The sequence below is a fragment of the Chaetura pelagica genome, unplaced genomic scaffold (genome assembly GCF_000747805.2).
Source record: "Chaetura pelagica isolate M959 unplaced genomic scaffold, ChaPel_1.0 scaffold221, whole genome shotgun sequence".
Taxonomy (NCBI): domain Eukaryota; kingdom Metazoa; phylum Chordata; class Aves; order Apodiformes; family Apodidae; genus Chaetura; species Chaetura pelagica.
In genome coordinates, this window is record NW_009952533.1 from 9,689,847 (window position 1) to 9,715,409 (window position 25,563).

General features: G+C 38.3%; 1 protein-coding gene across 1 annotated transcript in view; it reads left to right on the forward strand.

The window, feature by feature from the left end:
- Positions 1–9,522: 9,522 nt before the first annotated feature.
- The window catches only part of ARHGAP10 (Rho GTPase activating protein 10), a 101,120-nt gene continuing 85,079 nt past the window's right edge, over positions 9,523–25,563 (forward strand). The window contains exons 1-4 of the mRNA XM_010009004.1: positions 9,523–9,535; positions 9,826–9,921; positions 10,009–10,070; positions 22,173–22,244. Of these exons, the coding sequence (XP_010007306.1) occupies positions 9,523–9,535; positions 9,826–9,921; positions 10,009–10,070; positions 22,173–22,244 (243 nt within the window). The remainder of the gene's footprint in view (positions 9,536–9,825; positions 9,922–10,008; positions 10,071–22,172; positions 22,245–25,563) is intronic.

A 25,563-nucleotide genomic window follows, 5' to 3' on the forward strand; every position in this document is an offset into this window, starting at 1 on the left:
CCTGAGGGGGAGGGGATTGAGAGCATTGTTGTTGCTGGTTTAATTGCCGATCCTGAGTCAAACTGTGACAAGAGTCCAACATCTGGAATTTTATGTTCCTTTTAGTGATCAGAGCTGTCTTTTATAAGACTTAAATCATTCTTACATTTCTGCTAGAAAATTATCTAGTAGAAGTGTAATCTCACCTTCTGAATTAATACATCTTTAATAATAGTAAAATACTGATCTGTGGAAATGAATGCTTTCATCTTGCATTCTCTAGTTCAGTCACTTATGGAAGACATTTCGTAGATCTGTACTTCTTACAGAGCTGAAGATATTTGTAGAAAGTTTCATCTGTGAAAGCTGGATGATAAAATTATTTTGGTATTATCTATTCAAACTGTTGCTTCTGAATTGATGCAGCGTTTTCTTTTGGGACCAGATTTAATACCTAATATTGGTGTCCATCTTGCCACTATTTGGTGCAGTATGATACAGGGAAACCTTTGCAGCAAATCCTGAACTGCTGGTTTATCTTTGGGTTACTTTGGGTACTGTGTGAATTTGGTGGAATGCTCTTGTAGTTTTCAGCACTGCAAATTTGTTTTTCTTAGGTCTTTGTCATTACAACATATTTTTACAACATATTTACAACATATTTACAACATATTTTGGTGTATTTTATTGTCAGACACATGGTTGTTATAAGGATCAGGAAGATTACAATGATTTCTTAGAAGGCAAATTATCCTTGTGGTACTCCATGTGACTTCCATCGCAGTTGCCTGACCCTCACTTTAGGTTGCAGGTCTTATGTCAGGGTGGTTGCAGCGTTATTCTCTATCCCTGAAGCAGTGAATTTATTAGCAGGGTTGCAGGTTGTTTTATTCTTTCATGAATTTTAACTTACACTGTGTTGCTTAAGGGTAGAACTGAAAAATTTAGTCACCAGCTGAGCTGGCAGAGGGGTGCACTTTAAGAGTGGTTGGAGACACTGTAAGAGAGCTTTAATCTCTGCTGAGATACTAAGTGTGCTGTTCTGCCTGACTTCTATAATGTGAAGAGGAAAATGCTCTTGTCAGGGTGGAGAAGGGCTGGTGTGCTGGTTTCAAAGATGCAGCTAAAAAGGCAAATAATCAGAGCCAAAGAAGGTGTTGTGCAGCCGAGGGGCAACACCGGCATGATTTGGCAGTTTGCCCATACCCACATAAAATACTACTTTTTGGTATTTCAACTACGGTAATTAACATGTTAATTAGTTGTTTCTTAGTGTGAGGAAATGTGGAGTTTTTACCCTTGTACTAGCAAGGGTAGAAAGAGGAAAAATTAATTAAGTTTGTATTCACTGGTAAAAGCTGGAGAACTAGACTAGAAGGTAGGTGAGATGATATATGTGTTATTCTGCTGCATACTTTCTATAGGAAAAAACAGTGGAGGTTATGATGTCTAAAACATTTTACATATCTATAAAAATAAGAGTCTACTCTGTTAAAATCTGAAAGATTTCTTATCTTGCCTGTAACACTTCTAGTGTAACAGAATAGCTACATCAATTCCTATCTGTGATAAGTTAAAAGGAAAAATTCCATTAGAGATTAAGATTACTAATCTTGTTATTAATGTATTGTATTTGCATGTAAATTACTTTAGGATTTATTTTTTTCTTCCTGCAATTTCGTTTTTTCTGCTTGATGCTGAAATGCTAAGCTTTTTTTTTTTCTTTGATTTGGTAACAAAACCCCTTTAATAAATATTGTCACTTCTTCCTCTCCTCTTTTTCCTTTTGTTTGGAAAATTTAAACTCATTTGTGTGTGCATGTGTGTGTAAACTTGGTCTAGAGTTACTTCATTCTGACATCAAATTTCTAAGAGTTTTGGGTAAATAATAACACAGATCATAACTTTGGCACAATTAATGTAGGTTTGCCTCAGACCTGAGCGTATTAATGTGGAGGGTTGGATGCTGCCAACTGCTGGAAGCTTGGGAGCTGGGGCTGGGAAGGTGCCTCTGGGCCAACAGGCACATAATGCTGTGTTGCTGGTTGAATTCAATGGAGAGTTGTGGTTTTTCTTATTTGTTTTAAAGGTGTGGGATAGTCCAAGTATGCTTACACAGTATTATGCTGGGGGAAAAAAACCTCAAAAAGTTAAAAGCTGTTTGACAAGTTAATGATGAGTTGATTTTTAATCCTCATACCTGAATTCACTGAGCTTTCAGGAACTCTTGAGCTGCTGTGGGCTATTGTGACGTTGTTAGAATTAGACTCTAGAAACCTTTTAGTCTTTGAATTCTATTTCCATTTTGGTTTCAGAGGGGAATTAATAACTTTGTACTTTAGTTTTCTTATAAGATGTTTTCTTTTTTCCAGTTACAGTGATTCTTTCAGTATACTTACTAGATAAAAGCAAGTAATAAAAAATTTCTTTTATTTTTGGAGTTGGAACACATTACAGTTCTTAAGAATGTTGCCACATGGCTTGCATCTGCTAAGTTGATGAGTAAATCCTGTTTATCCACTTTACTAAGATAATAACTACATCCTGTTCATGTTCTCAGTGTTGTGGATTATATTAGATTCCATTGTTCCCTTTGCTAAAGGGGACACAGAAGAGAAACATGGAGAGCTGCTTTTGTGAGCATTGAGATAGCACATTTTTTGTACAAAACGTCATACCAAGCCCCTGTTGCAGCTGTTGGACAAAGTGTTTTAAGTACTCTGTTCCTGTGAAGCTACTTTGTTTGCTCTTGCAAGTTAGATTGATGCCTGGGAAGAAAGGAGAGGCCAGCTGTCACTCAGCTTGTCTGTGCCTGTTTGAGAACAGTGTGTAGCTTGCCTGATCTTGGTCTACTGCAAAGAAAATATATTAAGAAGTCTAATATTAGCCCTTAATGTAGTAAGATAACTTGAAAATGAGCTTGGTAGTTAAATCTAAATATTTACTAACCTTTTTGCTTTTTGAGGAGAATGTTGAACGAGATCAAAGTTCCCCTGTTAAATAAAGCCCTAGAAATCTGATAGTAGTGAAGCATAAGTGTTAGTGTGAATGAGATTTGTAGATAGGGATGAGGAATGGAGATGTAATTCCAGTTCTTCTTGAAGAATCATCATGATATACTGTAAAAGTGAAGCTTGATGTAGAAATATGTATTTTGCTATAGAAAACTATTAACACTAAAACAAAAGACGTTCAATATTTCTGCTGCCATGAAAAAGAGATCTCAGCCTTAGGAAGCAATATTTTGTTTCATGCAAAAGTTTTAGTAGATGACTTGCACTCAAGTTAGTACTGATCTTAGTGTGAAGGGAGCGATTTGAGTTTGGTGCTATGAGGGCTGGTCGCCACCTAGCAACTAATGGTATCATGGTAGCTCAGATAAGGAACAAAAATATTTTCCTCCAAATCCAAATGGAAAAATACAGATACGTTTGTGTGGGAGCTGGCTGCTGCTTCCATTTCTTATAGTGTGTTTTTAAATAGTTAAAGTCAAACATGAAAAAAATATGTTGTACTGATAGGAACATTACCAAAGAGAAAAAAGTAAAAGCCCTCATGTCCTTAAGCTCCTCTCTTTGGAAATGTGTCAGCCTTTCTCCTTGGTCTTTGGATCAAAGCATTTAGCTTGACTTCTTCTAGTGTTTTAAGAAAGGGAGTCTTTGAAATGACTGTGCCTTATGCATTTTCCAATAATATATTTTACTCAGGAAAAAGTGTTAGTGTTTGGTTCATATTTAAGTGTTCTTTGATCTTGAATGCCCTGTTCATCCCTTTAAATAATAGCAGCGGTTTTCAACAAGCAACATCCCAATTACTGCTTCCTGTGTTTTTCTATATAATTACTTTCTAGCTCCCTAAATTATCACAGTTGTTTGGTTTTTTCAGTAGGCTACAGCATTATTTAGATAATAAGCATAACTGACAGTGCTGTTTGATACCATACTCATATGTCTTATTCCAATATATGTAACTGTAATCCATCCATGTTTATAGTCTATCACATAGCATGTACTGGTCTTGCAAGTTCTAATGCTGATGTGGAACAATACTGGGATGTATCTGTGAGTGCCGGGTGAATAATTTTGCTGTAGTAAAGGTCTTCTGACACAAGATGAAAGAGAGCCAAGTTACACTTCTGAAATTTATAATTTAAGCAACCATGCTTATCATTTAAATAGTAACACAATGGTAAGAGAGTACTTATGATGACATCAGAATGTACTTTGGTTTTATAGAGTTTTATAAATGCTTGCAATTTTGTCAACATGTGTATGTACTGTAGGATACATGGAGCTTACTAGGGTAGAGGCTGGAGCAGTTTCATGCTATTTGCCCCGCAGTGGAAGATCTGGCCGCGGATGGCCTCGGGTGTCTCTCTCTGACCATGGCTTGTCAGATGGCAAGAAATCTAACACAGGGCTATGTTACCTTCTTGAGTCTAGCCGCCATCCTTGTAGTTTTTCCTGTGCTGTAGCAGAATGAGTTCAGTACTTTTGCTCTGATCTTTTGAGAAAGTTTTCCTCCATCTCTTCTTGATATTCAGTGTTGTTTCTTTTAGTTTAGTAAGAGGCAGACCAGTAGCTCTTCCATTCCTGTGAGTAGCTGGGTACCAGTGGTTCTGCCCAGCAAGGTGCTAGATTTGTTACACCACTGCTATTTTGGTGTGGGGAATGAAAACAGAATGTGCCCTTAAATGTGAATTTAGTCAAAATAAAACAAGACAGATGGGTGGTGTATGAACACTGGAGGGTTAATCCTGTAGTTAGTGTTTGCTGACTAAGCAGGATTAAAAATCTCTGCTTTGGCAACAGTTAGGTAGCTGATCATTGTAGCAGTCTGTTGAACCAAGTGACTTGAGTGTTGTTCCCCCAGGCAGGAGGCTTGCTTCTTCTCAGTTACATCTTACACCATGTGATTAGTTTTTATTTTGCTCCGGTGACTCTTCACCTTTGTTGAAAGTGCCAAGTTCTTAAAATCCATCAGAAAATCTCTTCCTGTTTCACTGTCTCTTCTAGGTGTTGGTTCAATCTGTGGCTTTTCTTGATTGATCAGATGTTTATTCTCTGTTCCAAACCCCCAACCCTCCCACCACATCCCTTGGTGCTTTCCAAAATTTTCTGGAACAGTTCTTTAACGTTTCAGAGATAATTTGTGGAAAGACATCGCAAACATTTAATGTGTCTTCGTGGCTTTAATGCAGGAACTCTTCAAATCTAGCCTTGATATTTATAAGAGGTTACTGCTTCCAACCACCTACTCAGCCCTTTAGTCAGTAATTTCCAATTCCGTAGCAGATTCAGTAAAGAGAAATGCATGGTGGTGGCTTTCTGATCCTGTGAGAAGCTCAGTGTTTTGGTTCAGCCCACCTTCACTTTTTTAGTACCCTTTCAGTCTCTGAAGGAGAAAGGAGGGTGATGTGTGCATGTGGTTGTACATTGCTCAGTATTATTTGAATACTCTGCATCTACAAGCAAAGGAAAACATAACAATTCCTTCCTCTAGCATGGGGCTAGCTCTCATATGCTAGGGTTTTGGTAGGGGATTATTTGATTTAGGAAAATTGAATAAATTTGGGAGAGTATGTGTTGTTGCACCTGATATCCCATAAATGAACGATTTTCAGCCTTGTGTTGTGATTGGGCTCACAAATAAGTGTAACTTGTTATTTTCCATATTTAAGCCTTTCATAACTTGCAGAATTTACTTCTTTTGCTGTCTGATTCATGAAGCCTTTTAGCCCACAAGATATTTTCTTTCAAATACCACTGTTTCCTTTTGCACGGCAATTCTGTTACTTTTTCCTTCAACCTTATCCTTCTTTCAATGCTGTACAGCATCCTGCAGCTTCATGGGCTTGAAGGATAAATGTACAGGCATTAGAAGCAGTTTCAAAAGGGAGGTGAGTACCTGGCAGTATGGCATCACAGGGAAATGCACTATTACACAATACCTGAGGAAAGTACTCACAGAAATGAATGAAAAGAAAGGAATGTGGAATGGCAAGGAACATAAGGTTTTCCAACCCTCCCCGTTTGTTTTTTTTTTCTTTTCTCCTTTTATGTTATGTTTTGCTGTTTATATAGTATCTGGGGCTTACCCTTTTAAGTGGTTGAACTGGATTTTCAGTGCAGCATTTTGTATGTTGAAGTTTCACTTGACTATATGACACACGATGAAGCATACAGTGTATTGAATGGAGGACCTATCATAAAGATGTTTTAAAAAAATCTAAACAAAACAAGAACAGTAAAAAAGCATCCTAGTTTGTAGTCTTTTAGCTCCAGTTAATATTAAAGAACAAAATGCTTAGCTGGTTCATTAAGAGTTGTTTTTAGCCCTTCAGAACTACTTGTGATAAGAAAAAGATTATAGATTAACTATTTCAGATTGTCCTTAACCTTGGCTGACAGCAAAAATGTAAGTAAAACCTTTACTGGATAGTAGTGTACTAGGACATGCATCCTTTTTTTCCATTGAGCAATTCCATTTTTCCAGAACTCTGGATATCCCCAACCTGCACATGTCAGCACAACAGAAAAGTGTGTGTACACTGCTTATTTATACCTTTATAAATCATAGAATCATAGAATCATAGAATCTTAGGGGCTGGAAGGGACCTCGAGAGATCATCTAGTCCAACCCCCCTGCCAGAGCAGGGTCACCTAGAGCACATCACACAGGAACTCATCCAGGTGGGTTTTGAATGTCTCCAGTGAGGGAGACTCCACAACCTCCCTGGGCAGTCTGTTCCAGTGCTCTGTCACTCTCACAGTAAAAAAATTTTTTCGGATATTCACCTTGAACCTCCTATGCTCCAATTTACACCCATTACCCCTTGTCCTATCACTGGTCATCACTGAGAAAAGCCTAACTCCGTCCCCCTGACACTCACCCCTTACATATTTGTAAACATTGATGAGGTCACCCCTCAGTCTCCTTTTCTCCAAGCTAAAGAGACCCAGCTCCCTCAGCCTTTCCTCATAAGGGAGATGTTCCACTCCCCTAATCATCTTCGTAGCTCTGCGCTGGACTCTTTCGAGCAGTTCCCTGTCCTTCTTGAACTGAGGGGCCCAGAACTGGACACAATACTCCAGATGTGGCCTCACCAATGCAGAATAGAGGGGGAGGAGAACCTCTCTTGACCTACTAACCACACCCTTTCTAATGCACCCCAGGATGCCATTGGCCTTCTTGGCCACAAGGGCACATTGCTGGCTCATGGTCATCCTCCTGTCTACCAGGACCCCCAGGTCTCTTTCACCTACACTACTCTCCAGCAGTTCAGCCCCCAACCTGTACTGGGACATGGTGTTGTTCTTCCCCAAATGTAAAACTCTGCACTTCCCCTTGTTGAATTTCATCATGTTTCTCCCCGCCCAACTCACCAACCTATCTAAGTCTCTCTGAATGGCAGCACAGCCTTCTGGTGTGTCAGCCACTCCTCCCAGCTTAGTGTCATCAGCAAACTTGCTGAGGGTACATTCTATACCCTCATCCAGGTCGTTGATGAAGATGTTGAACAACACCGGTCCCAGCACCGACCCTTGTGGGACTCCACTAGTAACACACCTCCAACCAGATTCTACCCCATTGACTACAACTCTCTGACTCCTTCCTTTCAACCAGTTCCTAATCCACCTCACTTCCTGGTCACCAAACCCATACCTGATCAACTTATCCACAAGGATGCTGTGGGAGACGGTGTCAAATGCTTTACTGAAATCAAGATAAACCACATCTACCGCTCTACCATCATCTATCCACCTAGTAATTTCCTCATAGAAGGCTATGAGGTTAGTCAAACATGATTTACCCTTGATAAAACCATGCTGACTGCTCTTGATGACCCCCATGTCCTTGATGTGCCTGGAGATAGTCACAAGAACAAGTTGTTCCATCACCTTTCCAGGGATGGAGGTGAGGCTGACCGGTCTATAGTTACCCGGGTCCTCCTTCTTGCCCTTCTTGTAGACTGGAGTGACATTTGCTATCCTCCAGTCCTCAGGCACCTCACCTGTTGCCCATGATTTACTGAAGATGATGGAGAGTGGCCTAGCAATGACCTCCGCCAGCTCCCTCAGCACCCTTGGGTGCATTCCATCTGGACCCATTGATTTATGGATGTCCAGATTACTCAACTGATCCCTAACCCAATCCTCATCTACCATGTCAAACTCTTCCTCTATCTTGACTTCTTCTGGGGCTATATGAATCTGGGGCTCATAGGGAGACCCTGCAGGAGTGAAGACAGAGGCAAAGAAGGCATTCAGCACCTCTGCCTTCTTTATATCCTCTGTCACCAGGGCTCCCACCTCATTCCTCAATGGGCCAATATTGCCTCTATTGCTAGTTTTGCTAGCTATGTACTTGAAAAAGCCCTTTCTATTATCCTTAACCTGACTTGCAAGGTTAAGTTCCAAGGAGGCCTTAGCTTTCCTAATTGCCTCCCTACATCCTCTGACAACAGTCCTATATTCCTCCCAAGTGACCAGCCCCTCCTTCCATGATCTATAGATTTTCCTTTTCCACTTAAGTTTGCCCAGTAGTTCCTTCTTTAACCATGCAGGTCTCCTAGCACCCTTACTAGATTTCCTAACCATTGGGACGCTCTGATCCTGTGCTTGCAAGAAGTGGTCCTTGAATGTTGACCAGCTATCTTGAGCTCCTTTATCTTCTAGCACCCTGTCCCATGGGATTTCCCTTAATAGATGATTGAGGAGACCAAAGTTTGCCCTGTGGAAGTCCAGGGTTCTGGTCCTGCTGGGTATTTTGTTCCTTCCACACAGGATCCTGAACTCCACCATCTCATGATCACTGCAGCCAAGGCTGCCATTGACCACCACTGCTTCAACAAGGCCCTCCTTGCTGGTTAGTACAAGATCCAGCAGCGCTCCTCTTCTAGTCGGCTTGTCCACCATTTGCATTAAGAAGTTATCATCAATGCACTGGAGGAATCTCCTAGACTGTGAAAGGCTGGCTGTGTGAGTCTTCCAGCAGATATCAGGGTAGTTGAAATCTCCCATGAGGACCAGGGACTGTAGTTGTGAGGCTGCTTTCAGTTGCCTGTAGAAAACCTCATCAACCTCCTCACCTTGATCAGGAGGTCTGTAGTAGACCCCCACAACTGTGTCACCCGCACCTGCTTGCCCCTTAATTCTTACCCACAGACTTTCAACTTGCCCCTCATCAGCCCCTGCATGAAAAAATCTTTAATAAAGTTTTATAATGATGATATTGTGGTTGACTATAGAGTGTGATTGCTTCCTGAGGGATGTAAGAGTGGATGGAGTCCCTTGAACCCAAATTGTCAAATACTAGTAGGTCAAAATTTGGTTTAAAAAATGTTTTAGGACTGCTACAAAAGAGTTATTGTATAAAATTAATTTTAATGCTGTGTAGTTACCTAACTTTAGACATAGTTTAACACCATGGAATTTCTAGTTCTGGTGCAGCATTTATTTTAAATTTGGTTTACATATAAATGTTTAATTTTCTATGTAAAGTACATTAAAAATTTTAGGATGTATGTTTATGCTGGCAAAAATGGTGGACTTAGGTTAGTGAAATAAGACAACCAGTGCAGCTTAGTCTGAGTATTGTGTCTTCAAATTCTGTAGTAATAGGTCTGTTTCTAAGGCTTGTACCCTACATTATGGTATAGTGAAACGTGAGATTAGGTTTAATACTGTATGCATGAGTTAGACAAAGTTGGATGTCTTGTAATGTGCTTAGGCACCTATGTTAAGTGTTTCTTGTCAATGTTGATTATTCTAGGGTGAGGAGGGATCTTCCAGCCTTCTTAAAATGATTTGTTAGCCTTCAATCTGTGCTTTTTTTATCTTGCAGACCTTACAGCAGCCCAGAGAAAATTTGCCCATTCCCTGAGGGACTTCAAATTTGAATTCATTGGTGATGCAGAGACAGATGATGAAAGATACATAGGTAGGTAAGAAGTGACTATAAGTGGCTATGTTTTGCCATGCCATTCTGCAACATGACTAAACTTTTTAAAATGATTTTGTATTACAGATGCATCACTCCATGAGTTTTCAAACTTTTTAAAAACTCTGGAAGATCAAAGAGAGATTTTGGTGAGTTGCAATAGAAAATGTAAAAAGCTGTACATATAGCAAAAAGAAAGATGGAAGTCAGTTAAAGTTGCTTACTGCAATGCACCCTGCTGTCTTGACTTCCAAAGAAGATGAGGGATTTCTCTCTGGGCGATGCTGTGGTTCCCCTCTGCAGTTGCATGCCCAATTTTCATTCTAAAGCAGGGTTTCATAGAGCAGATGGTGTGTCCCGATTTTCTTCTAAGTGTGGTCAGAAGTGCTTTTCAGATGTGTCTAGGTAGCAATTATGTTCCTTAATATTTGCCATGTTATTTTATCTTCATCTTCCTGGAAGTCAGTGACCACTTGGCATTGCTGACAGGAAGCTGAGACTAATCTGTGTTTGGTGCACCTCTCTGCCAGAAGCTGTGCCTGCAGTGTAGGAATATGTAGATAAATGAGAAGAACTTGTGAACAATTTTAAAATATAACATTTCTCTCTCTGTCACTCCTGATCCCAGTAATAGTCATCGTTCCTTGAGAGAGCCATGTTAAGTCCTGGTATGTCATTCTCATCTAGAACCACATTTGTGTCAGAATTAAGGTCTGTGTAGATCCTTGCTATCGCTGGCCAGTATCGGGAGGCTACCAACACTTGCGTTCTTGGAGAACACTGTTTTTTACATAGTAGAGACAATTTTTCAGTGCCTTGAGTTGCTTTGTCAAGTTGTAGGGATATGCTTAAGTAGGTTTGAACTTGTTTTTCATGATTCTGAAGGATAGTCTTTATTTTTTTGTCTGCAATCTGTAGCTGTATTTTATTTTAGTGAAGTTGCATTTTCCACACTAATTTGATACCAGGTTTTTGAGAGGCATCAGCTTCAGGACTTCAGAACTGTGTGCCACATTTCAGTGACTGTATCAATAGATATTCAGCAGTAATAGATTACTGACACAGTAGGCTGTACAGAATCCAGTGTAGTAAAACACTTCTGTTTTCAGACTGAATGCCACAAAACAGTATTGCTTTTTTTTGGTATGCTGCCCAGGCTTATACAGAAGGCATTATCACACTAAAAGCTAAGTAATGGCAGTTTCTTGGTAAGAAAAGTATGAAGTGCTGTATCTGTTAGAACAGTGACAGTTTCATGAAAAACTGGGGAGTATAAAATACTGTAGGGCAAATAATTCCAAACAGAAACAGGATATATTCTGTGAGTTACCAGATGTGTCACCTTTTAATTGCAAATGGTATTCTAGCAAATGTTATGTGATGTCTCTAGAGTGAGTTAATGTAATGGTGGCCCATAGTCTCTGAGAAAATGATTGCACAGGGACTGGTAGAGATAATTTTCAGCAACTGCTGCTCTGAATGTATTTATTTATTTGAATTCTCAATAGATGTTTTAGCAGCGGCATGACCTCTAGGGATACTCCCATAGAGAATATTTGACAATATTTAGGGCATGTTGCACTGCACAGATGTTTCACATCAGGTCAGGGATCCAAACACACTTCTAACACATCCATTAAGATGTAAAGTGTATAGCAAGATTTCTTTGAAAAGAATTCAGCCTTTGTTAAGAATGCTTTTTACTCAGCATTTTTCCCCTTACCACTTTGATGACCCGAAAGTTTCTGACTGCTCACTTCAGTTTCAGTGCAGAGTTGCGGATTAATTTCAGTCATGTAAAGTGAAATTTAAAAAATCAATAAATAATTATAGAACTAAGGGCATTTAAGATATTGGTGTGCATTTCAATGTTTAGGTATATGAGAAAAGGGTAGGGTTTTTTCACAATCATATGGTAAATTAAACAAATAAGCCCATAAAATACATTCTAAACTGAACTTGAATACTCATCAGATACACTTTTAGTGGTTTTTTGAATTTATTTGTGGTGAATCCAGAGTCCATAAAATTTTGTTAGTGTGTACCGTAAATTTATCTCATTATAATTTGTCTGAATATTTATTTGGTGGATATTTAATAATTTCATTCAGATGATGGAGTCTTGCACTTCATGGTTGTACCATTTCACTCATTGCCTTGAAAGGCTGCTGAAATTGTGTCACATGGATCCTTCATTTTTATGTTTTATATGTTTTATTTGTTTGCTTTTGAGAATGTCATGTGGGAAAGCGTTGAAGAGTTCATTGAGGAGATAGCTACTGTGCTGATCTCAAAAAGAAACTGAAATGTTGTTCTTAGAAAATTCAGAGTAGCTTTTAACCTTCTATAGTGTCTTCTACGACTTCTGAGTATCAGAGTTGCTACATCTGATCTGTAACTTTCTCAGTTCCTGCTTGCTCCTCCTTTTCTCACCTTAAAGTTACTGCTTTGTTGGCTTTTCTATAGCCCTCTGGCACTTTACTGCCTTTCCCTTTAGTTGGCTTTCTGAGATCCTAAACTACTGTAAAGCAAAGTCCCTTTTGACTTGAGTGCAATGAATTCTTCAGTTGTGAGAATACATTTAGTTGTTCTTAAGAAATCCTTATTCTTATTAACATCCTATTTCCCCCCCACTTTTAGATGTTTTTCTATAATTAAGATTTTTTCATCAAGATTATTAAAATCTGTTATCATCTTACAGTCAGTTACCAGTATGTTTCAACTGTCTTTCCAGTTAAATAATGGTTTTATAGCTTCCTTTCTGTTTTCTGAAATATAATTGAAGAACCCTTTTTCTTCAGGGTTTTCTTTGCCCCTTGCCAAATAAAATGTATTTTTGGCTTTGTCTTTGTACCTTTGTCTTCAATTCCCTGCTACAGTTTTGGCACACTTCTGTTCATTTCAGTATCTTTGAATGAAAGATGCTACGTAATTTTGACCTTTTTTTAAACTTTTTTGTCTTTTTAAAAAAAAGACTGTTGTCCTTGTGCCATAGATATCTCTGCAGTCTTGGCCTCTAATAAATAATTTTGCATTCTTTGTCAGTTTTACTAGGTTGTTAGAAGAAAATTCAACATAGGAGCATCCTCAAAGCATTTTTTTGGAAAACAGAATTATTCCCAGCATATATCAGGAACATGAGAAACTATTTCTTTTTGGATTTTTAAAAAAACATCTCAGTAAAGTAACTATTTTATTGTTTACTCTTCTTCTTCCTCTTAAAAAAAAAAAAAAAAAAAAAGGAAAAAAAAAAAGGAGGGAAGAGGTTTATCAGTTCTTTCCCAAGTTAAAAGAAGTTGTTACGGTTCAAAGGCGTACACTCAAAAGGTTAAAGGTAGAATTTAAATAATCTGTGCAAATATGTACTTATGCTTAGCTCTTACTGTGGACTATTTAAGTGCATGAGTATTTATTTCACAGGTTAAGGACTCACATAATGAATAGTGTTAATAGCTTGATACTATCTTTTGTTCAGGTACTTTTCATTTAATTTACACTGTTCCTACTCTGCTGTGAAGATGATGGTATTAATTTTTCTGAGCAATTGTTTGGTCCTCTGCACATGGGTGTTTAAGAGTTCATGAGTCTTGAGGTAGTTTCACAGTTAATTGAAGAAACCTGTATGAAGGAGCAATCAGTTTACTCACTGATTTTGGGTAAAAAAATATTCCAGTGGTTTTGGATGCAAGATGCATTCGAGATGCATTCAGTAAGCATTCATGTTGTTATATAGGACTCTGTTCAGATCCTGTGAAATCCACTGCTAGCACAGACTAGTAAATGCAGCTGTCAAGGCAGTGGAGAAAATTTAATCAATGACCACTTCTGAAAAATTAGGTTGCTGAATTGAGCATTTTAGATGCAGAGACAGAGGCACATAAAGTAGAATTTCTCAGAAACACTGTTTGATTACCTTAATCATAGGACCTAGACTGAAAATTTCCTTCCTACAAATTGTCCAATTTAATAAAACATTTTCCAGTTTTAGAAAGAAGTAGAACAATTGCTGCCATATCTCATTGCCCAGCCTTCATTTTTCATCTGTGTGGTATGAGACCAGATGGCAATTATATAATTATTGGAATGTGGAACACAAATGTGAAATTAAAGACTACTTCAGTAGTTCTTCTTCAGGAGTACTTCTTATGTTTTGGTGATCCCTGTCACTGAATATTTGCTTTATGTATTTATTTTTGAATGTTATGTGCAATCTTATGAAACTGTTTTATGAGTTACATGTGAACTTGTGCACGTTAATCTGTAAAATAGGAAAAAAAGCCCAACAAAGCCATTTCTGGGTGTGATCCTTCCAATTCTGAGTGAATATGGCTGAAAAGTTCTGTTACCACTAGCTTCCTCTTCCAGATGATTTTGTGGTCTCAACATAATTCACTAGAGAATTTTCATTCTGTTATTTCATCAATGGGAAATGTTTGGAATTTGTATTGTAAAGCTGTCACCAGTTTGGGTTTTGCTGGTTGTTAATAACACCACTGTTTCTTGTGGAGCACAGTGCTGACAATAATTGAGCAGTTCATTCTTGACAGAACACTGAAGCCGTTGTTTGCTGTTGGATTTGTTGCCTTTCAGTGGCATCTTTTTGCTCAGCAATGAGCTGTGCCATGAACGAAGAAAATGGGCATTATGCTCTTTCCTTTCCTGAGCAGCCTTTTTGTTTTGTCAAGAGTTCTATACGACCACTGATTTAAAAGCATCGGCAGGAAGCAATTCTCTACTTGTACGAGAACCAGAGCGAAGTTCTGGTGTGTCACACTGTTCAGCACTTGTGTATTGGGTTTGCTGAGGGAAGGTCTGTATTTGGGGCAGTTACATGCATCTTTCCACCACTTCAGATGGGGAAAAGCTGATTTGTTGATGTTTGTGAAACTCTGTCTCTTTTCCAGTTTGTTGTGTTTATATGGCTTTGTAGTATTTTTCTCTTTATCATGGAATGTATTTCATAAGAATAAACTTACTCACAAGCCAAGAGTGTTAAATAACTTTTACTAAGTAATCTTTAATAAAAATCACTGTCTTAATTTATTTTTTTTTTAAAATTGAATAATTTATTATTGTCACTGATTGCTTACAATGTCAATTTAATTTTTGGAGCCAGCAGTTTCATTGCAAGTGAATCAATGCAAACAGTCTTTCTAAGCAGAGCACAGCAGAACAGATAGGTCATAGGAGGCATTTTAGCTGTCTGTGCATTAGATCAAACTTCAACTGAAGAGGAAAGAAGTCTCTCCTTCTAGCTTAAGTTTGAGAGTCTTAGTACATTCTCTGTAAATCAAGGTTGCTGCTTTTAAAAGAGCTATGAAATGCAAAGCACAGGAGGCTCCCTGCATCGTGGCTTATAGGGCAGTGGTCTGATGTTCCAGGAATAAATTCCTAGACCAACTTCAGAAAGTGATTGTCATGTTACCAAACCCTAGGGGTAGTTTTCTGGAACACCTAAGATGAAGGAAGTTTGTTTTGTTTCAGGTACATCCAGAGGTATGATAAATGTAAAAAATAGATTGTATCCATATCTGTCTGCCTGACTCGTTTGTTACCGGATGGCCTCCTCTACAGCAAATGAACCCAGAGGACTGGACATTACTTGTTTTTTATAGCTTCTGCACACATGCAGACACACATATTAATGTGCAATGAGACCCCCTTAAAAATCTTTTAGTCTATAGACTCCAGTCCTTGTAAAACCCCAAAACTCAAACACCAAGTGTGTGGCTGAGGACCTTTCATTATTTAAGATTACAAAGCTAGAGGGAAAGCTCTAGAGCAGTAAGAAATTTCAGACACTTTGAGAAGAAGAAAACTTGCATTGGAAAACAAAGGTTTGGGTGTGGATTGCACTGACTGCAATCATCACTGCTCCAACTGAAAACAAAACCAGTGCTGAAAAGTGGTTAGAGTTATGTAGCTCTATCTGCAGGGCATACCGGCAGTGCAACTAACTGGGAACACATTCGTGTAACTCTAAGAGTAAATCATGTTCTCATGGGAAAAGAAGGAGTGAAGATTAAGGATTTGCAAATAACTTCTGATGTCGTCGGTAGTGGAACTGTGTCTGCAACGTCACATAATACAGGGTTTCAGGCGTCTATCCTAGTGCTTTGAGGAATTTCAGTAACAAATCACTACATGAAGCAGGAAAGCTATTTGGAGGAAAAACAGTTTTTATGTACCACCGTCAACCCCAACATCAAAGTTATCAGGATCAGCATTTTTATTAGGCTGAATGTTGCGGTTTCTTAAGAAAAAAGCAGAACTTTATCCTCTGTAAGCAGAAGTGCAGCTGTAGATAGTAAATTTCTGTATTAGAAAGTAAATTTCTTTATTTAACAGCAGTGTTAACTACTTTGTTCTTCTATCACTGCTAGGTATGTCTTCTTTTCTGCAAAACTTCCTTCTCAAATCCAGTTTCATTGGCACTTGCTCAGCATGAGCTCTGCTCTGCTGACTCGTGGCCTCCCTCTTTGCTGAGGGGAGAAGCAATCCTGTCCCTGTCTACAAATAAAGGTTTCCAGTCGCTGCACTAGGAAACTTAACCCCTTCTTTTCTGTTTGGCATCTAATCTGTGTTTCAGGTCCTGGCATGAGAATTGGGAACTCTGCACTCCTGTGTTTCTCTGCAGTCTGCAGCAAGGTGTATGTTTATGGGTTGTTTTTTTTCTTTCTCGGTAAACCTGTCTTTTATAGAAGAATACTTAGATTCGGAATGGAGCAGAGTCAGCATGCATATTTACCTCACCACCAGACTGTGTAATTTCCTGTTCCAGTAACAGCTGAGGTCTAAGCACATTTTTAGGATGAAAGCTGAGAGGCCACTGCTACATTTCTCCAATAAGCAAAGCAAAGTTTGATTAACTTAGGTTTGTCTAGCCTTTGTAGCCACAGGGGCTGGTCTGAGCTTCTGAGACAGCTCTTACAGGTTGATGCTTCTTTACAGCCCATGCAACCAGCCACCCTTCTCTGCAAGACAAGCCTGTTTGTGCACACAGAGGGGAGTGGGAACTTAGGCTGCTCCTGCCTGCTGGCCTCAAGGAGCACCAGGGGAGGTTTAGATTGGATATTAGGAAAACGTTCTTCACTGAAAGGGTTGTGAAGCATTGGAACAGGCTGCCCAGGGAGATGGTTGAATCACCATCCCTAGATGTGTTTAAAAGCCATATAGATGTGGTGCTGAGGGTCACAATTTAAGCATTGGACTTGGTAGAGTTAGGTTGTTGTTGGACTTGGTGGTCTTAAAGGTCTTTTCCAACCAGGTTGATTCTGTGGTTCAGTCACCATTCCTGTAGATGTGGTGCTTAGCGACATGGTTTAGTGGTGGACTTGGTTAATGGTTCAACTTGATCTCAAAGGTCTTTTAGCCAAAATGATTCTATTTTTCTACTGCAGAAGAGTAACAAAGCGTGAGCATTGGATGTGAGTGAATGGTGCTGTCTGTCAGGTTACAGTGCACGGGGGAGATTTTTGGGGGAGCAGTTTCTCTCTAAACAGCTATAGTTCCAGCTTCTCTGAGAAAGGAAGAAGTGACAGGAAAAATGAAGGCATATTGGAGACCAGGCAACATTGTTTTGGACCCCTTGATCTGCAATCTCTTAGGTATTTCTTTTGAAAAATACAGAGCTGGAAAAGTCAAGATTATTACTATTCTATACAACTTCTCTGCCTGAACAGGTAGTTTTGTAAAGGCGTCTGAAATTAGGAGGTGTGTACAAAGGTGAAAGCGTGCTTTAAGATGTTGTTGGAAATGTTGGACACACTGATCACCTGAGATGATGATGATGGCGGCAATGATTTTTTTTTTTTTAATTGCTATTGCCAGGTTTATGTTCCATTTATTTTTTTGACCTTTCAGTAGGTGCAGTACCTAGAACAGAAGTGGCTTAAGCAGTTTCAGACTGTCTCCCCAAGGCACCTATGCCCATCAGGTTAAACATTTCTTAAAGCATTCTTTGAGACTTTGGCATACATAAAGCTGGTTAAGATACTGTTATCTGAGACATGACCTCTTTCTGTTGATTAACTTATGACTTACTTTGTCTGCCAGATTTAAAAATTGAGTATATATTCCTTTCAGGTAGCTTTGGAAAAAAAGAAAATAAAAGGAGAGGGTTTCTGTCCTTTAAATAGTACACTCCTATCGTAATAATCTGCCAGGATAAGAAGAGTAGAGAGATGGAAATGTATTTAAGACTCAAGACAGATGTTGAAAGAGGAAGGAGTGTGTAATTTTGTATTAATGACTATTCAACTTAAGTGCCTAAAGTAACTTTTCTTGAAAAATGTACATTTTAACATGGTCCTACTTCTTAGGGAAGGTGCACATGATAATAACAAATGTTTTTATAGAATCATAGAATGCATTTGGCTTGGAAGTGACATTCAAAGGTCATCTATTCCAACCCTCCTGCAGTGTCCAGGGATGTCTTTAACTAGACCAGGTTGCTCAGAGCCCCACCAAGTCTGACTTTGAATGTTTCTGGGGATGAGACCTTCACCACTTCCCAAGGAGCCTCTTCCTAGGATCTAATTTAAATCTACCATGCTTTAGTTTAAGACCGTTGTCTCTCATCCTATCCCCACATGCCTTTGTAAAAAGTCCCTCCCCAGCTTTCCTGTAGGCCCCCTTCAGATATGGGAAGCCTGCTGTAAGGTCTCCCCAGAACCATTGCTGTCCCAAGCAGCCTTCTCTTCCCCAGAGCCAACAGCCTTCTCCTCTCCAGGCTGAGCAATCCCAACTCTTTCAGCCTATCTTCTTAGAAGAGGTGCTCTAGCCTTCTGATGATGTTTGTCATTCCAACAGGTCTGTGTCCCTCTTGTGTTGAGGTCTCCAGAGCTGGACACAGTACTCCAGATGGGGTCTTAAAAGAGCAAAGTAGACAGGCAGAATCAACTCCTTTGACCTGCTGGCCACATAGCTTTTGATGCAGCCCAGGATGCAATATGCTCTCTGGGCTGCAAGTGCACATTGCTTCCCCATATCCAACTTTTCATCCACCAGTGCCCCCAAGTCCGTTTCTGCAGGGCTGCCCTCTATCACATCATCCAGCAGGTTGTATTGATAATGAGGATTGCCCCTACTCAGGTGCAGGATATTGCACTTGGTCTTGTTGAACCTCATGCTCAAGCAAACCTTACCTTATTTCCTTTTAGTGGGAGTATTGTACTACATTGTCTGCTGATCTGGTATCCATAGTTTAAAAAAAAGGAAAAGAAAAAAAATGTTGCTTTGAGTTCCCAAGTTAAAAATAAATTAACAACGAATAGCAGTGTAAATAATGTTTTTGTTCTGTAAATAAGTACACATCTTTCTAGCTTTTCATGGCACAGGATTCTAAGTACCGGAAAACAATGCAGGTGCCTCTATATTTAATCTAGCATTGTGCATATTTTAATTATGAACCTTGTTTTTATTTCTGCCAGTCAGAAGAACACCTCTAATCCACTGTTAAATTTACCAGTCGCTTCTTGGTTGACAAGTTCCATCTATACATGTATAAACTCACATGCTTGTTTCAGTGAGGAGGAAGTATTCCTCTTTTATTTATATATGTGGGCCTGGTATGGAGCTTCATGAGAATGTTGAAAGATCTGCAAAATCCAGCTTCACTGATAAATATTCAAGAACTCAGTTGTTTATCCCAGAAAGAAAACAAAGGGGGTGACAAATCATGAATACCTGTAAGGCAGGCAAAATTCTGCTGACAAGCCAAAACCAAAAGTTTAAGTTGTGCTAAATGAGAAGCATCTTTTTTGGAAGGAGGGGAGGCTTATTTTTCTTTAATTGAAAAGTTACTGGCGTATCATACCACTGGCAGCGGTTGAATCTCTGTTGGCAGTTGCTAAGGGAACATCCAGTTTTGATTTGAAGATTATTTTCTGCTTCAAACAAATTCCTGTAGTGGTTCCCATGGTTAATGCTGCACAGGAGTGTAGCAGACCAAGTGATTTGCAGCCAGTCTTGCTGGTTTATAAACCACAGCCTTTTCTCTGTGTGTGTGTGTGTTGGTGTTTTTTTTTTTCCCTTCTGTTTTTTCTTTCTCTTATATCAAGGTGCTATGGTTTTTTTGATTCAGACTTCACATTCAGCATTCATTCTCTGTAAACCTTATGTTTCACTTTCTGTGTGTAAAAGTTCAAACAACTGATTATCAACTTGACATTAGATGTTTATTTTTAACCTTCTGACCATTTAAGTGCTCAGTTACTAGCTGTAGATGCTATTAAATACTTCAATTTAATCATGGTGCTCTTACATCCTGGCAGCTAATGTCATCCCCTGAGTTTTGCTCTGAGAAGGCCTCGTGGTTTTCTTCCTCATTTTGTCAGTACAAAAGAAACTGGCTGAAACAATTTTAACTTCTGAAGGTTTTCCAATATAAAAAGACTGTTCTGTGATTCCTGCAGGCAGTTCTCCTCACTCATTTGTGAGAATGCTTGTGGTCAGATCATTCAGTTCTCAAACGCTTCTGCTGTGTCCCAGGAAAACTGCTTCTGGTGCTTGATCCAATTGTAAATATGAATTACTTTTTTCTTTCAGCCCCTAAGAACTTCTAGAAATGTTTTGGAAGCCTAACAAAATCTGAAGAACCTGAGTATCCTAAAAACTGCTTTGGATACTCCTGCTAATGGCTCTAGTAGTTAGCATAAATGTGTACAGAGTGCCAGGTGGACTGGGATCCTTCCTAGAACCACAGTTCAGCTCCCGTTTGGGGCACTTGACTGCCTTGGCTTTCTTTCTGGGTGAGCAGAGGCAGCTCAGGGAATTAATGGTTGGTTCTTCAGCTGCCAAGAACATTCCCAAGGCCTTGAGATGAACTCAGGATGTGGATGCAAAAAGAAAAATTCTGGGCCATGAGAACGAGTGCTCTGAAGTTGTGAAGTATCTGTATCATGGATGACTATGCAACATGCAGTTTGGCCCAGACTTGCCAAATATTTGGGTTTCCAGTTAGCTAAATAGGTTAGCATGCTGCTGTAGCTGTTTAAAAGTCTAGGTTGCTCTGGTTACTGTGAATTGGCAGGATGACTCCCACAGTAATCTCTGGATGGCCGCAGGCGTGGGTGGGAGCAGACAGCGCTGTTCAGATTTGTGTTGTGCCATATTTGTAATACATCCCACTTGTGTTTTATGATAAGAGCTTTCCAGAAGTGTTCCAGGAGGCTGGTTTAAGCCTGTAGTATTTTACCTGAGACTTTCCATATTTGAAGGGGGGTGGTGGAGTGTGAAGAGAGAAAGACTTCTCTTGTATATACAGTGGGCTTTCAGGGAGCTCTGCCTTTACTCCTGCCAACTCAGCCCCGAGACTATGTTAAGCCCAGTCCTGGGCACAATTTAGTCTGCAAGTCTGCTTTAGGACTGATACTAAATGAATCCCACCTGCTTCTCCACACCCTTGAAACTCCTGCCATCTTTTCCATGCTACTATTGCATTCAAAAGTTCCAACCTATGCTGAACCTCCATTTTTAAAATATAAGCGTTGTTTGCACCAAAGCCAAACCCAGCCCTGTTCTGTCTCCAGTGAAATTTCATGTGAACTAGAAACTATTTGCTGGCCAGATCTAGTAAGCTATGGTTTTGTCTTATGGTGGCATATGGTGTCCTTTTTGTTTCTCTTTACTGTGACTATGAGGCTGTTTATTGTAAGCATGCTGGGGACTGCTCACCCAGTGAACTAAACCTCTTGTTTCTTAACTTTACACCTCTTGATTTGACAGCTTAGTTTCACTTAAGGTTTACTTAGAGCAACTAGAAGTAGATATTTGGAGAAAAAAATAAAAATAAATATATATCAATGCCTAATAGCTTTAGCTGTGTGTTAAAAGCTTATTATTTTCTAGTCCATTCTGAAGCTGTTTGTAGCATTTCTTGTTGCAGAATTTTTTTCCCAAATGAAAAGAATTTGTCCTGTGTCTCATTCTGGTGTTTAGTCATTGGGATAGTCAACATGGTCTGCAGGACTGGCACAAGGAAAGCAGTTTGGTTGCAGCCTGTAAATTTCTGCATTTGCTTTAGATTTAATTTTACTGGCAGTGGATTGAAGTAAAGAATATAAATTTTGAAAGCTTGAATAAACTCCTGGATGTGATTATTTTTTTTTAGTTAGGATTTAAGGCTCCTAACTTGCATGCTGCTCCTTTATATTGCCCCAGAAGTTGCTTGCTTTTTTCTTTTTTTGCTGATGCTAATGTGACTTGTCAGTTCAGCTACAAAAACCTAACCCATGCTTTTTTTTCCTTAGGCACTCAGTGTTACTGAAACTCTGATCAAACCTTTGGAAAGATTTAGGAAAGAGCAGCTAGGAGCTGTAAAGGTTTGTCCCTCATTGCCTTTATGATAAGGGTTTTTTTTTATTTCTGTACTTGGATTGCATTGCAGTAATGATATGCATTTGGCAGAGAGATACTGTTGTTTGTATTTTGTGTATTGACAATTTTCTACTTTGAGAACTTGCTTCAGAAACAAATGGAAACTATGTTTCAAGAAGTGAAGAATGTGTTCTTCCTTCTCCTCCTCCCTTATCTCTGGTGTCTGGAATAGGAGCAATCCTGCTAACAGCCTGTCCCCCTTCCTAATGGGTAACCCTGTTCTGCATTGTGTTTATTTGCAGTTGCACAATCAAAGGCTGAAAAATATTAACTACCTGAAGGAGCTTTTCCATATGCTTTTAACCCCATTTTCACAAATTGCAAAGTGAAAATTGCCTTGGTTTTAATTTTTGTTTTAAATAAGTAACTCATTGCCTCTATATGAGTGAAAGAAAATAGAAGCAGAGAGGCTAAAGACAGGATCTCTTACAAAGTGTTTTTGTTGGGTTTTTTGTGTGTGTTTTTCTTTTAATGAAAATGTTGAGTAATTTTTTAAGGTCGTCACTATGTCGTGTATACTTAAAAAAAAAGGCAAATTCAACTTTGTGTATTAAATACAGACCAGCTTTGGATAAAAGTAACAAAGACAAGTTTTACTTCTTTGTAGCTGTCTACCTTCCTTCTTGCAGTGAGAAATATGCACGCTTATTAAAAAAAAACCACCAAAACCCCAACGCCCCCCCCCAATCAAAACAAAAAAAACCCAGCTGTTTAACAGTTTTCTATTGCAAAACTCAATTCATACCATTCTGCAGATGTTTTATTTATAATTTCATGACTTCATCAGCATTGATATTTAATAGTGAAGGTAAGGTTTCAGTTGTGAGTGCACTATACATTTTGACTTTAGCAGAAGCAGGAATGATTAACATGTTCTGAATATGATTCCACTTCCATATGAATGGAAAATTCTCTGTTCATTGTATGTCATTACAGTTCAGTAGTACAATGAACTTTGTGTAATTTTATGTTCTTCTTAGAAGGACATCAGATTTCCCAAGCAACATGCAATAAAAACGTGGTCTGTTTGTAGGAATCTTCTAAGGAAAAAGAGAATTCCTTCCAAATGTGTAACCTATTGTCATAGAAGCAGTTGTAGTGAATGATTTCAACGGTATTTTTTGTGTTAAAGAGCATTGCCATTTTTTGGGATGAGAATTCCTAAGGATTAAATTATTTTATGATCTTTACCCATTTACTAGTCAGAATTCTGTCCCTGATGTTTCTAACATGACAAGTCACTTTCACACAGCCTGAATCTCACATTTTGTTTGGATGGCTGTTTCTTCGCCTGTATCTCCCTATATACTGTTTCTTTGAAGTTGAAGCTTGTATTTGTGATTTAGCCTTTTTTTTTTTTTTTTAACAGAATTCTCAGTGACCTTAAATAGAACAGTCTTACCTACCTATGTAACATTTAAATAAAAATCCTCTAAAAATATTTAACTCTTTGAATTTTCTTAACTGTATATTTATTCAATATGATCAAAGTCCTAACATTCGAAATATAATACTGCTTAGCTATGAAAATCAAGTTATGGCATCTAGTAGTAAAATATGTCTGGAACATGGTGTAGTATTTGCTTTGGGAAAAATTTACCATAACAAAATAAAAGTCGAATCTGCTGCCTCAGATTTTCCTGGATCTCACATCCCCTGCTGAATAAATTGTCTGAATTAGGCTTAAGAAGAAAAAGAAAAGACATTCAGCTCCATAATGCTGGGAGCCAAGACCCTTATTGAATTATGCCATAGTAAAAGATATTGCTGCTCTGATCTCAAACTACAAGTTGAAAGTGTCTGGCTTTGGCTGTTTAGAAGTCCATAGCTCTTTCTTTTCCTGGCAGCACTCAAATATTGGAAAGATCAGTGGAAATTTTGCTTATATAAACACAGATTCCCCTTCGCTTTCTTCTTAATTTTCCATATGCTAATATGTTACCTCTAATCACACTAATACCATATGTGTATCTTAATGTTTCTTAGCTGATACGGAGTGTTGTGTCTGCTTTTTTATAGGAAGCCTTTCAACTCATAATGGAGAAAAAAAATCAAACATTTCTTATAAAATTCCTTGCTGAGAAGCAATCCTAAACAACTTAGATACCCTCTTCAATAGAATAACATCATCAGAATGCAATCACTGAGAGAAAAAAAAAATTAAAAATTGCCACTTATAGTACATTATATATAGTATTACTTATTAAAATTTAAAGGTTAAGAGAAAAAAATTAGTATGTGTCTGTAGAATGTAACCTGCATTTTGGTTAGTATACATTTAAATGAAATTCCAAATTGACAGATGATGGAAAAACGGATTAATTGAGCTGTTTTCTTTCTGACAAATAAATATGTTAGTTCATGAAAATACAGTTTTTTATATTCAAATGTACTTGAATTTGAGATAAAGAATTACTTAAAAATTAAAAATACAATTATTTTAAAAAATAATTTTAAATTATTTTCAACTGCAACTAGATATACTAAAAGTAGCTTTGAAACTGGTTGGTTGATTTGATCAATACTAATTTCAGTAAATAAACTTGAACTGAGGAAATTAAAGGGTTGTTTTTACTAAATTAAATCTAAGAACTCAGATTTCCTATACACATGTAATGGCTGTCCCTTTTCTGATGCATTGCTTTTGATAGAGAAATGGATTTGCACATGAAAATGATATTCATATGTGTCTGTGAGAAATTCTCTTTTGTTAGCATGATTTTATATTTTATGGAGATTTTTCTTTATTTTAAGAAGTATTTTTCTTCATGGGTACAACAACAGTCTGGTAAAAGCAAGAATTCAACACAGAAGGCTTTGTATAGCTTTAAAATCAAGGGATATTTAGGAATATCGAGTTGCACTTGCTTTGGGTTTTGAATTGTGAAACTGTTGAAACATACTCAAATGATGTTTTTAGAATTTTCCTCTGTCAATTATTGAAAAAACTCCAACTTCCCCTGAAACTGGTATCTCCCAGTTTTGAACCATTTTGGTTCAAAATCAAGATGTTGTGGGTGATTCCTGAACAGAGTGAAAAATACAATGAATCAAGAAGTGATTTGTTTTTTAACTTAGAAGATTTAAGGATTTATGTGATAAACTTCACCATAATGGTGCAATATGAAGTAATTTCAAGTTACCTTTAAATTAATTTAAAATATTAATTGGAAACATACTTTTCCTCAGTTTTTAGAGCTATAATAGTTTCTCTTTGTTTCTGCTAAGTAACATTTCAAAATAAGAAAGGAGGAGGCTTTTCTT